The following is a 16,860-nucleotide window of genomic DNA, read 5'->3' as shown; positions in this document are numbered from 1 at the left end:
GAATGCTATTTCCAACAAGCTTGCCCGTGCCAGTCACATCCCTCCACCCTGCGCCCTAGGAAGGACAGACCAGAGACCGAGGCTGTCAGGAAAAGTGGCTGCCCTGTATGTGACCAGGGTCCCTTGTCTCCTGACAGCAGGCATCTAGAGGACGAAGGTGCCGCTTTCTCTCTGCTCCAGCTACAGCCCCTTCTGCCTCTGCAGTTTCAAGCAGAAATGAGGGCAGCTTGCAAAACCCCAGAAGGGAGATTACACCTCTTTGCATTCCTGATCTGAGCAGGAAGCAACAAGATCCACATCAGCATTTTTAAGAGGATGTTGTACCGTTCAACTTGCGCTTTATCACACACGACAATTGTTGAAAGAACAGCGAAGCTATAGCAGAGGCAGCAGCGTCAGGGAAAGGCTCAGGGCTATAACAGCGGTGGGATGTTAAACTGCATTTCGGCGGCAGCAGCCTGCAGTCCTCTCCGCAGTGCGGCCAGCTCTGCCTCCTGCACCACCAGCTGTGAAACAGAGCTGGGGGGGGCCCTACCCCCACCACCAGAAAAGAGGGACCACCTCATCTGAGTGACAATATAATTTTGTTTATTTTGCTTTAACACACTGCTGGTAAAAACTGCCAGACAGTAGATTTCAGAACATTCCCTCAACCAAACATCCTGGGGAAATTAAAAAAATAAAACCGCTACCATGTACCAAAAATAACATAACCCACCCCAACACCCATCTTTTCCCCAAAACTAGTCTCTGCAAAGCCAATGCAATCAGAAATAGATGTCTGTGCTTTTCACCCAGGGCGCAAGCTTGCTGCAAAACAAACTAAAAAAGTGTCACTGCAAGTTGTTATAACACAAAGCAATGGACCATAAAATAAAAAAACCCCTCCTTAAAAACCCTTTGTACTGGTGACAAGTACAGATGGAGATCTCTCCCCACACTGTTTAGCCTTTACAGACAACTTAGACCTGGAGCTTCAAGTAGTTTGTGATGTGTCCTTGATGCCAAGAGCTTGGGTTGCTTCCATGCGTCCGAGCCTACGCAGCCAGATGCTACGAAGCAGTGGAACCATCTGCTGATGCCAAAAGCTGCCATGCTGATGGGACCCAAGCATCGCTGTCATTTGACCAGCATCTCATAGTCCTGGCTACTGCCTCTGGGCACAAAGCACAAATCCTGCCTCTTCTCTCCCATTTTCGGGGGCTGCATTACCAGCCTGGCTGTTTCTTGAGTGGGGAAGTACTGAACACACAAAGCTCCTGTAGAAACCATGAAAAATTCAAGTCTCCACTTGCCAACAGGTTTCCAGACACTCCTTCACTCCAGCTCAGGAACTGTTAGTGTAACAGAACAGCCGTGGTAGCACAGGCAAGCACATCCCCACTACGCCTGACTGGGAACGACTCCAGAGCAGAGATCCTGCATTTCCCAGATTCACACTCCCCAGTTAAACTGGTTAAGCTGTACTTTGCCCCTTGCCTTAAAATCTCCATCACACAAACTCTTTAGCAGAGACCTTTGATGTTTGCAAAAGATTATTCACATTTTCTAATCAGCCAGCACTGTTTCTAGGAGGGAAGAAAGCACTTCTGTATTGTTGATTACTTTTTTTTTTTTTCTAATAAAGTACTTTTTGGGGAAAAAAATAATCAAAACCTATCAATAATCTGCAGTAGTGTCCCATTGATCAGCCTGGGGACAGTGCCATCACATCCCTCCCCCTCCCCCATCTTCCCCTCAATCTCCAAAAATAGTATTTAATATACAGCAATAAACTCTGAGCAAGCCAGAGTCCCGGAAGACATGGACCTGCTTTCATGTCTCCTGTCCAGCTCAGCAGCATTTCAATGCAGTTGCTACTATACTCCTGGGACAAATCCATTTGGATCCAAGATGAAATGCACGTGCTTCAAACCTGCTGGGCAGCGGGCGACGCAAGGTTGCAGCACAGGACGCCTGTTCATGTAATCATATTTCTAAGCCTCCACAGCTCCAGCCTGGTGTTGTGTTTTGTGCCATTGAGAATACTTGTCGGAGCCTATTTGAGACTAGCCAGTGAGGACAGACTGGTGGAACCAGACTGACGTTTAAAAAAGCATCTTTGAATTGTATTAGACTTTGGCATTTGTTGTGGAGATGCAGAAGTGCCAGTAGGTAAATGAGCTCAGTACTGGCCCAACTCCCGTTTTGTTTGGAATCTCAGCAAGGATATTTCCCTCCCCACCACATAAATGCAAGAAGCAGATGGCTCTTCCACATTTGAGCACTGAACAGAGCCTCAAACACTTGGTACTGCACAGCTGCTCAGAATCTGTCTCACATCAAGGGCTGAAGCTGCCCTGCTGGTCCTCTCCCCTCTCCTGCTGCTCTCCATTAAAGACAGGCCTCTTCAACACACACTTCCCATATCAAGACATGTCCCTGGCTGCTGCAATCCCATTCCAACTTAAAGGAATACCAAGGGACAAACCATAGGTTTCTGCTCCTGTTCAGACTGAAGCGGTGCAGGACAAGCCCGTGGCGAATGAGTTTGGGGGACAGGACCCCCAAGCCACACTGCCCACAGAAGGTGCAAGCACCATACAACTCTAAGTGCCCAGCCGTGACTCACTCTGCTCTGAACTGCACAGACACAAAGGCACCAGACTGTCTGGAAGTTCTCCATTCTGCCTTTAGGAGATTTCTAGGGGAGGCCAGACCTGAAGGAGCCCTTCCAGTTCTTCTATCCCCTGCTAGGCTTTTTTTTGCCACTGACTTCAAGGACTGGAACCAAAAATACTTGCTCGCAGTTCTCTGCTTCAGCTGTGACCTCTGGAGCTGACATGCAGGGAAGTGAGACAGTCCCTCAGCTGATCACAAGGGCAGAGAATGCCTGTCCCTTGGGGAAAAAACAAAAACAACTCAGAAGCTCCAAAAAAAAAAAAAAAAGCTTCTTCCAACAAACTTTTATTCAAAGCCTGAGGCAAAGGCACCGAAAAGAGAAGGGAATTCATTTGGCTTTCTGCTCACTGCCACCTGGGATAGTCACAAGGCTCAGAGCTGTTTCAGTCACACACAGGGAAGAGACAAAGGGCCTGACTAAAAAGTATGAAAGGAGGAGCTGATGAACGTCTAATTAAAATAGGCTTTGGAACCATCACCCTGATGCTGGATCCCAGTCCAAAACATGATTGATAGTGAGTCTCTCCTTTATTACTTAATTAATTAATTAAAGCTTTATTAAAATTGCCTTATCTGCACCTCTCTACACTACTGCTCCATGAATGAAGCCAGGGTCTGTTTTGACTCAGCTCCCCACACTGCTGCAGAGGGATACGTGCTTCATCTGCCTGCAGCTGGCTGGAGGCAACAAAGCACAAACAGGCTTGTATCTAACCGGTTTCAGTTAAACAACGTCTTAGGTATTCACAACACCTATGCCGGCTGCAGCGAACCCTATCTTTTTCTTTCCCTGGCCAGGATCAGGTACCTCATTATACCCATCTAGCTGCCTTACAGGTGCCAGACAGGAGAACCAGCCTGAGTATGCCATTCCCTGCAAGGTGCTGGCTGGTCATCCCCTATCATCCTCCCAAGTTCCCACATGCTTTGTTTGGCTCCTGAGGCAAACTGCCAGGAAGCAATGGACCAACAAGCTAAAACACTCATAGCACCCTAATAGGGTCAGGATGCCCCTCAGGCACACAGACATCAGCTTTGTAGTGAGAAAACCCAACTTAACTGAAGCCATGAAGGATTAACTATTCCTCCTCCGTATTCATATTCAAATAAGATAAATTCATTTGCACTAAGCAACTGAAACACAACAGATCACAACCTGCATAGCTTTTGCCTTAGGGCAGTTGATGGCACCAAATGGGTGGCCTGGCTGTCAGGAAAAGCAGGGATACACTATCCCTGTCTGACTTTTGTGCACCTAAACACGCACCCCTTTTGTCGTGCTAGGCAATGTGCAGAGAATCACTAGGTGAGCCACAAGAAGCTGAGCTAGTTCTTGCTTCAAGGATGTCCAAGTAAATCGCAACCTAAAAGGCCTGGAGGAGAACAGCTCCTTACAGAGAAGCCTCCTTTCAAGCTCAGGTTCTTTGCTTAACAAATTAATGCAGTTTATGATTCTTAAAACTGCTAAGACGTAAAATGTCTCTGTGCACCAGTTAGAGCAATCCCCAAAACACTGGAGAATCTCTGCAGGCACCACAACCAAACAAACCAGAGCTTTTATAGAGGTTTTTTACATGCTAGGATTTTAACAGTGGCTAGAAGATGAAGCAGACAGCTTCAAGCTTACCGCCTTTCATCCTAAGGTTTATTCTTAAGATCTGCTCTCTCTAAAGCCTGTCTTCTCCTTCTGGTGTGGCAGGGACCCTCTTACTTCTCCCAAACTTATGCATCTGGAGAGAAGGCAATTAAGGTCCTACTGCTTGCTTTTTAGCTTAGATGCAGCATTAGGTTCAGGCCCATAGCAGTGATACAGGAGATTGGAATGGGAAGGTTCAGTTCCACTGCTGCTCAGAGCAGTGCTCTGACAACTCCCCCCAGCTCCCACTCTGAGGCCCATGAGCTGACAGCTCACATCACAGCTTGAGGGCTAGGAGGAAGCAAAGGCTTCATGTGCTTTAACCCAGCAGAGCAGAAAGGCTGCTCCTTCAGCTTCCTTTCCAGAAACTGCAGAATTTTGCTGACCGTTTTCAGCTTAAAGAAAGGCTGAGTCACTACAGAAGGTCAAACAAAAGTACAACCGCTATGAAAACTCAGGCCTCAGAAGGAACAACAGCAAGGTGGACATTGCTCTGTGCAACTGCTCTGGGTAAAAAGAGAGCACTTCTGAGAACAGTGACAGCATGACAGTGCTCTGTGAGCCCAAAACTCACCAGGATTAAAGCACTGGTGCTCCAGCACGCAGAACAACCCCCCTCCTGGCAGCCAGAAGGGCTCAACGTATCAGAGGCCAAGACCATGGAAAGGCAGCTTCTGAGGGCCTGCAGCTCTGGATTTGAAAGTGCAGCGAGGGCTTTCACTTTGCTCAGCCTCTGTCAGGCAGACACAGGCTTTGCAGAAGCCTCTTGCAGAAATATTCCCAGGGGAAGCAGGTGACTTTATCTCAAGAGTTCTGCTCACTCCAGATCTCTGGAGGGCAACAAACCACCTTGCTCTACAGTACTGAAATGCTGGACATCTGCCCCTTCACCACAGTGCCTCAATACACAAAAGGTCGAGCTAACTGAAGACACTAACCAACTCCACTGCGCTTCTCACTGTTGCAGGCAGGCCTGGTTCCTATGACAGGGAATGAGAGCTAAAAGGGAGCATCCACGAGGTGTTCTGTCCTGCAACACAGGATGTTCACAGTCATGGGGCAGGGAGTGGAGCTAACTGTTAAGAAGGCCAAGGAACAAGTCCAGAACCTTCTCTCTAGGTTTTCAGCTTCTTCCAAAGGAGAAGTCACTTGGCAGAAAGGGCAAAATAAGGGACTAGGCTTAAAATTAAACCTTTGAAAAGAAAAGGATATTAAAGGAAACAAAAGCCACAATTAATACGGAAAACAAGTGCATCTGATCAGATGCTAACAATGTCAGCCTTTCATAGGCTACAGCAGAATCCTTCTACAATGGATCTAACATCACAATTGCCAAAGTAGGAAAGTCTCTCCCAACTGCTGCAGCAAATCAGGCCAGATAAATCCCTCTGCTCCTGGCACTGCTTGCAGTCTTAAGAGGGGAACGCCTCCACAGAGTCCAAGAGGCTAGCTGGAGTCTTAGTATCTTTATGCAGGCGAGTACCATACATTGTGCTGCACACATTCAGGGAGACGCTGAGCCAGGCTCCATCCTCCAAAATTGTTAGTGACCCAATGGTACCACAACACTTCCACACTCCCGGACACGTACCCAGGCTTGGTTTTAGGAGCTGCTTTCCTGCTTAAGGAACCATATTCCACCCAGCAAAGGCAGAAATCTTGCAGCGCATGGCTTTCTCTCAGTGTGGGATGTGGCCCAGGACTGCTAGCATCAGCTTCCAACAGCCCAATACACAGACAGCCGGGACTCCGTTTGCTCTTGGATGCCCCAGGGAGGACTAGATGCTGCACATGGTAAGGTAAGAAGCTCCCTCTTACCTGGACCTGCTATTCATTCCAAATGACTCATTTTTTTTTTTTCCCCAAATTTTTTTTTTTTTTTTTTTTAAACCTTAAATTATGAACAATATGGAGAAATTGAAAGCAACTGTGTTCGGTCCAACTCCTTCCCTCCTAACCCCTTCGCTGACACTCTTTGGGGCTTGCTCTCACAATCGGCAGAGGCAGAAGAGGGTAGGAATGAAGACACCAAAGGCCACCAATATAGGAAACATGAGGCTGCTGTTGTCCGAGGCATAGGGGTTTGGTGTGCGTGGGCCTGACTGAACCCGGTTCTTATTTGCCTGTTTTTTAACACTGGAGCCGTCATCATATTCATCTTCATCATCATCTTCCTCTTTTTTCTCCAGACCCGGGTGCGGCTGCAGCTTTGGAACATCTGTTGGACAAGACAAAAGGTTGCAAGGAGGCAGGATGTAACCCGGGAAATCACCCAAGTCACTCCATTCCCCTTGCCTCTATCCAGCAAGCACATTGGCAACAGGGCACCTGACACCATATCAACATCACAGCCAAAGCACCCAGGAAATAGAAGCATTCTCCCTCACAGAGGCTCGCACCACTATTTCTGTCCTCCATGATTCAAGAGCACCTAAAGATTCAGACTACAAAGAAAACGACATCCCTCCACCCATCTACCTGTCACACAGGAGAAGTTACAGCACAAAAGCACAGTTAGAGTATACGGTCAGATACCACAGCTGTTTAGTGAGATCTAGTCAAGAACAAGTGCCTGCAAACTGCAGAACCAGCACACAGAGGTGCAAGCAGGAACAGGAACAACCCTTTCCCCAAATGGTCCTACCTCACACCACTGCACACACCAGCCCCAGACCTACCAGAGCAGTGTGGCCCTACCCGACTCAAATTCAGTCCTCCAAGCCTGGAGCCTGACTTGCAGGTCCCCCACACAGCAAGCTGCCACCTAGTTATGCACTAAATCTTCAGCAACACTTGGCAATCCCTGACCAGCAGTAAAGCAAACTGATGCTTTGGTCAGAGAGGCGTCCCAAAGCTCCCTGTTCAGGAGCTAGAGGGGCTCTAACTCCAGCACAGACTTACAGAGAGGGGTGATGCAAGGACTTTACTAGTACTCCTCACTGCTGTCCAGAAGAACGCCTATCTGGGAAAAAACACTGCCTTGTTATGGGGCTAAGAAAACAAAACAAAGCTCTGCGTAAGAAACACTTAACTACTCGCTAAAAGATCTCCATAAATTATTTGTCTGCAGGGCTGCTGCTGACATCCAACACCACAGGGAATTTATCTGTAGCTACAAGCTAAGTCTGACCAGATGTGTTCCCTTCTTCTCTACACCATATGCAATGCAGGAATTCCCGAACCAAACTGATTTTTCATATTCCAAAAGTGACACAGCTTTCTACACTTGGAGAGGTTGGACACTACACATCTATTTCACTCTGCAGCAACTTGATGAGAGAGAAACAGTTTTGGCATAGGTGGGCCAGCGAGAGCTATGATCTCATGGTCTGAGAAGCAACCGACTGCCCTCCAAGGGGGAAGTTCCTTCTGGCTCCAAAATTGTGCTTACCTTCCACTGTTCCTTGCAGGATGTATAGGGCACAGATTTTTGGATTGTCATAGTAGCCCTAGAGAAAGCAATGAAGGAAGTCAGTGCTGCAGCTTTGAGGCAAGAAATATCGCCCCCACTTACAGTTGCCTCTCCTTCCCCAGCACACAGCTGCATCACGTGGCTGGAGAAGAAGAGAAACAGGAAGATCAGGGCTTTGCCCAGCAAAGCTTATTACCTTTACAAACTCAATGTGGAGCTTCCCGGTGAATGTAGAAACCTCTCCCTGGACGCTCAGTTTCCCCTTTTTGATACTCATGGGAATGATCTCATCATGAGCTGTGCTGTGTCCAACTCTGTCAAAAATGTCCAAGTCCTTCACCACCACATGGCCGTTCAAGCGAACATCAAATACCTTCAGGGGTGGAAGAAATGACAGCGTCAGAATGGATTCAGGCACGTGACAGCTGAACAGGGAACAGAATAGTAAAGGTCTCTGCTTGTTACGCACCCAGCACCAGAAAGCATTGCAGCATGCACTGTCCCACCACACATGCTCCACTCCCTTGAGAAGGATTCAGAGCTCAAAAGCAGACAGGTAAAGACACTGAAGCATTAACATTATTTTAAGTACACCAAAGTCTGCCCTCAACTTTAAAAATAACTCCTATGTCTGCTATTCAGAACTGAGAACAGCACACTTTTATTCTGTTTTATTTATACTTTTCTACCACAACTTTCTTCCATCTACTGGTTGAGGACCGGCTCCTACTACCCCAGGGTGGCTGTGGCACACAACACCCTAGGGAATTAAGACATTTCTAACTAACAGCCTGCAACAGAGCAGAGAAGAGGAAACAAGCTGGTGAAGTAGGGTCTGAAGGAGGTAAAATGCTGAACTGCTAGCCACATCTGTGAATTCAGAGTGAAAGTCCTCCTTGGGGCTGTAATGACTCAAACTTCACTCAGCACCTGGGGAATCCCAGCAGAACCGCATGAAGGAAGAGGAACCAAAGATGCTTCAACCCACAGTTTCATCTGAGGCTGCTTTTTGAATCCGTTCTGTAGACCAGCCCCACCAGTTCTGATCCCTGCAATACTCCTCTGGTAAGGAGGCAGCACAGTATTTAAGGAGCTCTAAAGAAACTGATGGAATCAAGAGAAAGCCAGACTAAAACACACACACCACTTCTCTCCCAATCTATCACAACCTCAATCAGCTTTGAGGTTTTTGTACTTCTGCTTCCATGTCTGTCCATGAGGGGTTTCAAAAGTGGGCAAGGATTACTCTTCTCTAAAGAGCAATAAAGACGGTTGAATTTAACAAAGTTTTTGGGATCATTTTGAATGCACATCAAGTCTTATTACATTTGTAAAAATTGGTTTGGGTAGGTTATTTAACATTAATCACTCCCTGATTCAATTTGTGCAACACTTCCTTCAGCAAAAGCACGCCATCAGATTGGGAACAAGCGTTGAGGAAAATGGCAAACACACTTCTTCTTAAAGCCAGCACAACCTAAACAGACCATAAACTTCTACTACTAATTATGTTTAGTTGCACGTCTTTGAATTCTTTGCAATGCAGTTTTCCAGGCCAACTGTTTATCTGGGATGTGGAAAAGAGCTCAACGTTTCAGAGCCCACAACGTTTCAGAGCTCTAGGAATTAAGCTAACTATTACTGCCTTACTTCATTCCTTTCTCCAGAATGCAAAGCAGCAGAGGCAACCTGGACATGCACAGTCTTAGCCAGGAACTCGCATCAAAGAAACAAAGCAAGGAGCTGTTGCTTACCTTCTGTTGAGACTGTGCAAAATAGACTTCTGCAAACTTCAGCACTAGCACATAATCGCCCTCTTCTTTGATGGGAACTTCATACCCAAAGGTTTCCTCATTGTAACGCTCAGTCTGGTACAGAATCTGATCTTCTGCGTTGGACCGCAAGATTGGCAGCTTCATACCATAGTCAGAAGCTGGGTTTCAAGCATAAAACAGTGAGAGTAAGGGTTAATTTCTGAGGCACATGGAAGAGATGCTATATATTCTTGAAGTGCTTAAATACCTATGCCCTTACCAGACCCATCTCCCCACCTTGCTCTCACCAGGAGGAGGCACTGAGCAGAGGCAGAGGTAGCTAAAGCCCCAGAACCTAAGTCCTGAGGAAAAACAGGTCTGGGCCTGCTGTAGTCTAGGATACGGTAAACTCACTCGCACCATTTCAGAAAGAGTCTGATTCACAAACAGGGCAAAGAGCCAAAGGGTTTGACCATTGACTCCCGCCTCAAAGAGGAAAAACACCTAGAATATCTTTACATTTTCAAATTACAAACTCCAAGCGCAAACCCAAAACAGTCAGCGTAGGACTGACTCAACTCATTCATTCAACAGACTCGAAGCTACCAGTCAATGGCACTTGATTTTAGAACCTCATCTCCTCAAGTGAAAACATGGGGAGCAGCAGAATACATCTTACAAAACCCTTCCTTTTCACCACAGCCACGCAACACCTGCTGGCTTGAAGATAGGATGACAGATGCAAGAAAGATACACGAGTCTCAAGAGCACCATACGCAGCCACCCAGCTGAAACACACACTGTCTGCCGGCATCGGAACAACCCCCCAAGAGAGGTCCAAATAGTATTTCCAAATGGGACAGTAACCGAGAAAATAACCGAAATCATAAAATTTGCCACTTCTACACATCATTTCATCACCACTACAGCAGTCCTGAAAAGACCTTAACCCAACTTGACATTTTATTGGGTTAGGATTACTGCATAAAAGCAAACTGACGCATGCCTGGAGAACTCCCAATCAAATAATCCCCCAGCAAAACAGGGGCAGGAGGGAGGATGGTGGACAACACTTGCCCACCTGCACTTCAGGCAGAAGTTGATCCAGACGAGATCTCTGCTGGCACTTGCCACTTCTACATCCATTTCCATGGGAACAGACACTGCATTGGCCAAGACAAAGCAAGAACTACTAACCCAGCGCACGTTGCCAAAGATAGAGCCAATGCAAACGAGTGCGAGGAAATTAATGCCAGTTCTCAGTCTCTTGCTTCACACAGGGTTACTCATGCAATCTTCTGCTTCTCTTTACCACCCAAACCTGGGCGCAAAGGCTGAAGACTTTAATCACGAGAAATACAGAGGGTGAAAAGTTTAACCTGTCTTCCCACACAGATATTTCTCACCAGCTACAGATTACAGCAACAGCGAACCAAGGACTCCAGAGAAGTCAGCTTCTGTTAGAGGAAAACCTGCATAGGAATAAAGTCTTTTAATAGCTGAGAAGATAACTGAAGAGGAAGGCCTGTCACCTGCATATCAGAGGTGTGCTGACACGACTATGGATGCAAGCTTGATTTCACAGTGTTCTGGGCATCACTGAGAGACAAGCAGTATGCATTAAGCTGCAACTCAACTATGTTTGGAACCTGGCTATTCTGTAATTGCTATCAGCACATTTAATCCTTTAGGGCACGGCATCCGAATGAGGCTTGGAAAAAACCCAAACAAATAAAAAAAAAACCATTTTATTTGCCCAGAGGCAGCACAGCCCAGAAACACTATCCCAAGGTAATTTCCTCATAGCCAGCCTCATATTTTTGCTGTGGCCATTACATGCCTATCTATACAGAGAGTAAACTGAACAATGGTGCAATAAAAAAAGCCATTGATGGAAAAGCAGCGGAGAGCTGAAAGGGGTAAAGTCTCCTCCACTATGCCTCGCACTGCTGGCTGAAGTGGGACTACTGAAACAGCCTTCTGTTCAGAGGAGACACCACAGACACTACAGGCTTTCCCCAAAGGGGAGAGCATGTCACAGTGTGCTTGAAAAAGACCCTTTTTTGGATTCTCAACTGAAAAATAGAATGTTTAAGTCCACAAGGACATTCTCCTTAAAGTCACACGTGTGTGAGAGGTGTGCGAAGCGAAGCTGAGCTGCATCGGATCAGTATACCGTGTGCGACTGGGGCATCAGCTTCCACCACGGGTGGAAAATACCTAACAAACCGCATTAATATTTACATGTGACCTCCTCCGCATCCATTGTGATCAAAGAGCTCTCCGTTCGGGACGGCAGTCACGCAGGGTGAGCAATGGCAGTCCTGTACCGCACAGGACAGTCCTCACCGCCCTACACGAGAACAGTGAAGGTTACACTTAGAAGTCAGCAGAGAGCTCACCTTCCCCGCGCTCCACCACTCACCTGCTGCCGCCTTAGAGCAGCAGCAGTTCGGCGCCGCTTACTTTTCAAGACATTCGCGAATCAACTTAAGTTTTGGTGCATCAATGACCAGAAACGGGCAAAATTCACGCAACTCGAGTGTTTCCCAAGGAAGCAGGAAAAGGGAAGCCAAGCGCAAGCGTAAGATTATTTCTCAGTGCCGTCCTTACCGGCAGCTCGAAGCTTTTCCCGATTCAGCGGGGAGAGCAGCGGACCGCGCCTCCTCCGCCGCTGCCACCGCCCCCGGACGGGCCCGCGCTGGGCTGCGGCGCTCCCCGCACCGCGGAAAACGGGACAGCGGGAGCGCGACGCCCCCCCGGCGGCCGCGGCTCGGCCCCGCGCTCACCTCGGCCCACGCGGCCCTCCAGCGGGTCCTTGCGGAAGTGGATGCCGTTCACGTCCACGTGCGCGTCGCCGCCCGCATTGACGGCCCAAACGACGCTGTCGGCGAGGCCGCCCGCCGCGCCCCGCGGCAGCAGCAGCAGCGGCAGCAGCAGCGGCGGTAGCAGCAGCAGCAGCAGGGGGGGCGGCAGCGGCGCCCCGCGCGCCCCAGCACCCACCATCTCGGGCTCGCCGCGCCCGCCCCTTCCTGCCGCCGCCAGGGGGAGCCCGCGCCGCCCCGCGCGTCCACGCGGCGCCGGGCCAATGGGCGGAGCGAGGCTGCCCGAGGGGCGGAGCCCCGCGCCCCACCCCCCGCCAATGGGGGCTTCGGCGCGGGCGGAGCGCGGGTTGCTGAGGCGACCGGCGGCGTCGCGACCCGCTCGGGGCGGAGCGTAGACCGGCGGGCGGGAGGCCGAGCTGGGGGCTTCGTCACGCCGGGGGCGGGGCGGCTTCGGTGCCGGTTCCCTGCAGCGACCGAGCGCGCCCAGCAGAGCCTTCGGTGGTCATCGGCTGCTCCGAAGTCCTAACGATGGTTTATTAATTTGAGTCTTTCACAACGCGTTTGCCTTTAGAAATAACGACTTAGAGCTGCGGATTGTGAAGTAAATGGGCTCGTTGGTTTCATAACGAACCTTGGAGGCCTCTTAACAGGACTCAGCCTCGCAGAAGTGAGGTCAGTTTGCTGAGGGGCAAACCACCCACCCCCTGTCCCCTTACGTGCTCTGCCCGGGCCGGGCCGGGCTCCAGAGGCTGTCCTTGCTGCTGTCACAGAAGCTCTTGGGCTCCTGGTTTCCCTGGGCTGGGGCAGGTGAGGCACCGCTGTGAGAAAGGGGTTCCTGAAACTGCAACGCGGCTTAGGCGTCTGCGTCCAGAGAGGCGGCATAAAATGCACAACGCTTAGCGCTTCTCCAGATCAACTCACCTCACGCTGGTTCCCGGCAAATTGTTTCAGCATTACAGATGTCAGCTTGTCAGCATCTGATCAAATCCAGACTAATCTCCCATCTCTCTGCTGTGTTTGTGACCTTTTGGGTGTCCCCCAAGTTCAGTGAGCAAATGAGTACAAGCAGCTGTGACCAGAACAGTGTTGCCCAGTTGGTAAGGCTGTGGGAGGCCTCGTCGCAGTTCATTTGTATTGTTTACACACGATCCTCCCAAATTCCTCAAGATTTCCCGTCTTAAATTGCGATGTGCTTGGGTCAAGAGCACACCTTCAAAGCGCACAAATTCTCTGTGTGTCAACCGGTTACTGCCATGAGCTGTTGAAGTGAAGCTGTTGAAGAGGGATGGTGGGAACCATCGGTAGGCCAAAGAGGTGGCTGGGGCTGAGGTTACAAACAGCAACGTCTGTGGTTGCAAATCTTCATATTTCCAGTTCTGAGGCCCAACAAGGCAGCAAAGGTCCCAACAAGGGCCACACACAGCTCCTTACGTGACCCAGGTGGGCTGAGGCAACTGGTCATTGGTTCCGAGGTCAGCAGGGCTTTTGCAGCTCTCTCTCTCTCTCACACACACACACACACACACACACACACACTCTCAAATTGCAGTGGGATGCCTGGCTGAAAACCTATTGTACCTCTCAGTGAGCTGGGGAGGGAGCATGAGGCTCACGGTAGGACCTTCAATACCTCAGCACGCGCAGCGGCCATGCAGCTGGTGACTGGGGCTTCATTACAAACTCAGCATCAGACTGCTCAGTCCAGACTAAATGTGCCCATGAGCAGGAATTCACACATGAAGGGGTTTAGTAGCTAATATTCAGGTATGACAAAGACAGGTCCCTCAGCTTGAAGGGGTCTCTTTGGCCACAGGCATGTACAAGAGCAGCTGGGAACTACTGCACCTTATCTCCTACCTTGGGAGTATCACCATGGCTTTCACAGCTGTGCGGAGCCTGGGATCCCTGTCAGGGGCTCCTGTACATCTCACAGTGAAGTATCAGCAACCCTTTATTGAAAGGAGAAGTTTCCTTGAAGAGTTACCCTGCTTGAACAGCAGGGAAAACCCCTCTCTTTCCCTTCCATCTGAGGACTCAGCCTTTTTAGTGGGCCAGGCATTGAGCGTTGCAGTATCTCCTCTGCTTCTCCAGTCAGAGTATTTTCTAATAACTGTCCTGGGTGGGTACTTCCCAAGAACCATCAGCCCATCATGAAGCAAGAGGGATTAACTGAGCAGCAGCAAGCAAGGAAGTATAGTGGCTGTGCTCATCCCAGTGCAGGAGAGGCACTCACCTGGTTCTTGCTGGCAGAAGACAGCAGACATGCCACCATGGCCTGCATCCACAGTATCTTATACTGCCACCCCTGAATCGTTACTTGTGGTTACCAACAACTTGTTTATGCTCCAGATGTCAAAGGTTCTGTATCCTGTTACTAATCCAGTGAGCCACCAGCCCCTTGATGCAGGCTGGATTTACACCCGTACCCTACAAGTGAAAGACTCAGGCTTGCCTTCTCAATCCCTTGACCCTTCTCTGTCCCCTGGCAGCTGTGCCAAAATGACTCTGTCTTGAATAGTCCTGCCTGGTGTAAAGCCCTGATCAGAGTGTGGGATGTTTTGCATATTAGCCATTTCCTGCAGGAAGAATGGATGGGGATTCAGGATGTCCAAAAAGACCAACAGAGCTGTGTGGGTCACAAGCAGACCTGGTAACTAAGGAGCCATTTAAGAAGTCAACGGGAGCCAGATCCCAACCCACACAGGGCTACAGGGCTCAGGTGTCCAGAGGGGACTGGCTCTGCTCTGCCATGTGGAGCAATTTGGAAGACTACCTGGTAATGGATTGGAGATTGAATGGATTGGAATGGAGAGCAAAACAATTACCTCTCAAATCAAGATTATTTAGATTGGAGCTTTAATCTCTGACCCTGTCTGCACAAGAAAGTAGTAAAACTCCCTGGGATTATTTGGGGTTTGTTGTACAAGCCAGGCTTGCAGCAAGAGCTTCTGCTGGAAGGAGAAAAATGAATGCTTTCAAGACCTGCCCTGTCTGACCTGTCCACTGTATCATAGCAAGACCTGGCAGAAAAGAGCTACAGATAATTTGGTAGAGGCCCAGCTTTTCTCAGAAGCAGCAGTGGCTCCAGGACTGCCTCTGCAATGACACAAAAGTGTCCTGCAGCCAACCTTCCCCTAGCACTGGTGTCTCTGCATTTCTTGGGAAGAAGAATACAGCTCTGCCGTGGTACAAACACAGGGACCCACCCAAGCCAAAATGGCAGTAGTTCGCAGAGCAAATCCCCAAACACCTTGATGCTGTGCTGTGGATCAGTGCAGCTTCTAGAAATGGGTTTATAATCTTAAATAAATTAAGACCATGTCCTACCATCTGCTGCTGTGGGCAAAGGATGCAGCTGCTCAGTGCAGAATCTGGTAACAAGCAGGCAGAAGCAGCCACTGACTGTCCGTTGGGCTTGTGCATGCTGGCTACTGCACCAGGCACGTGCCCCAAGCTATTGCTGACCCTGCTGGCAAGCACAGTCACTTTGATGCATACAGTCAAGCAATGCATCTGTGCTCTCGCTCTGCATACAATATACACTTCTCTCCTTCAATGGGCTCAGCACATTTGTGTACCAACACTCCGTGTGGCAGGCAGACACAAGCCTGCACAGGTCTCGCCCTCCCCAGAACTACCCTAAGTACATATGTAACTCACCAGGACTCTGGTTCAGTTTATCATCCTCATCTCCTAAGCACAACACAGGTCAGCTGCTGTACCAGTAAATGTGGAGATCTGTAAATATCCACTTTCCAATCTCTTGGCTAACACACACGCTTCGAAGACTGGACTAGCTCCATAGATACATACAAACAGTTTGCATACACCCACTTGCAAACAAACTCTTTACTGCTGCACCCCCAGGTACCTATCTGCATTCCCTGCTTTTATGAGCACACGCACAAACCTTTCACACTGCACATGCCTGTGCAAACAGAAGTTCACACACACACACAAATATAAGGAGAAACAGAGTTTTTCCATTGCTGGGATATCAGCCATCACTGCAGCCATGCCGGTTGGCACAGAAAATCATCCTTTGGGACACAGATTTGTGGACCCCGAAAATGTGAAAGGGAACCTGTGAAGTGAAAGATTTGAGATGGAGGAAGCAGGATGATATTGGTCTTGAAGTGTCAGTTGGAGTAAGTGCCAAACTGAGAGGAATGCAGCTCCCAGTCATGCAGAGAAACACACGGAAATGATTATGCCCTTTGAAGCCAAGCAGAAATTAGTCCCAGCAACTTGTCACCAAGCCTCTGCATAAAGAAAGGGCACTATTGTAGGTCTGGCAGGGCAGTGGAAGGGAGCAGGAAGCTGGAAGCATCTTGGGGAAAAGGGAAGGTAGATGAGTATCTGATGCGTCTGGAAGCAGCTGGTAGGGCCTGGAGGCTGCTGTTGTCACCACTGCAGACACGTCCAGCATTTTTGACTGTGACCAAGCTGGAAAGTAGGGCACTGTCATAGAAGGAGGCTCCTGGACAACCCCTGGCACAAACAGTGTTGCAGCTGAGCTCCTGCAGCACAGCCCTCACTGTGCATGCGCTCACAGCTGTGTTTGAAATGGTC

At 49.2% G+C, this 16,860-nt stretch overlaps 1 protein-coding gene across 2 annotated transcripts; it reads right to left on the bottom strand.

The window, feature by feature from the left end:
* Positions 1-536: 536 nt before the first annotated feature.
* MLEC (malectin) lies at positions 537-12,721 on the bottom strand. 2 transcript variants are annotated; one of them, XM_054082613.1, is made up of 5 exons: positions 12,253-12,721; positions 9,464-9,642; positions 7,906-8,082; positions 7,689-7,746; positions 537-6,515 (listed from the first exon to the last, which is right to left on the bottom strand). In XM_054082613.1, the coding sequence occupies exons 1-5, from the start codon at positions 12,467-12,469 to the stop codon at positions 6,286-6,288; spliced, it is 861 nt and encodes a 286-aa protein (XP_053938588.1). In that variant the 5' UTR covers positions 12,470-12,721; the 3' UTR covers positions 537-6,285. The 2 variants fall into 2 exon arrangements, with proteins under 2 accessions (XP_053938588.1, XP_053938587.1); XM_054082612.1 differs by lacking the exon at positions 12,253-12,721 and adding an exon at positions 12,077-12,228 and having other exon boundaries at positions 543-6,515.
* Positions 12,722-16,860: the final 4,139 nt, after the last annotated feature.

The sequence above is a fragment of the Cuculus canorus genome, chromosome 17 (genome assembly GCF_017976375.1).
Source record: "Cuculus canorus isolate bCucCan1 chromosome 17, bCucCan1.pri, whole genome shotgun sequence".
Lineage (NCBI taxonomy): Eukaryota > Metazoa > Chordata > Aves > Cuculiformes > Cuculidae > Cuculus > Cuculus canorus.
Note: the sequence above shows the minus strand (reverse complement) of the source record. Positions and strands in the feature narration are given on the sequence as shown.

Bases quoted from the DNA above. Each gene is read 5' to 3' on its own strand.
- MLEC (XM_054082613.1), bottom strand. From the start codon at position 12,469: ATGGTGGGTGCTGGGGCGCGCGGGGCGCCGCTGCCGCCCCCCCTGCTG. The intron at 9,643-12,252 runs GTGAGCGCGGGG...CTTGAAACCCAG, and splicing joins GGAGGGCCGCGTGGGCCGAG to CTTCTGACTATGGTATGAAG. The intron at 6,516-7,688 runs GTAAGCACAATT...CTTGTCCAACAG, and splicing joins CCTGCAAGGAACAGTGGAAG to ATGTTCCAAAGCTGCAGCCG.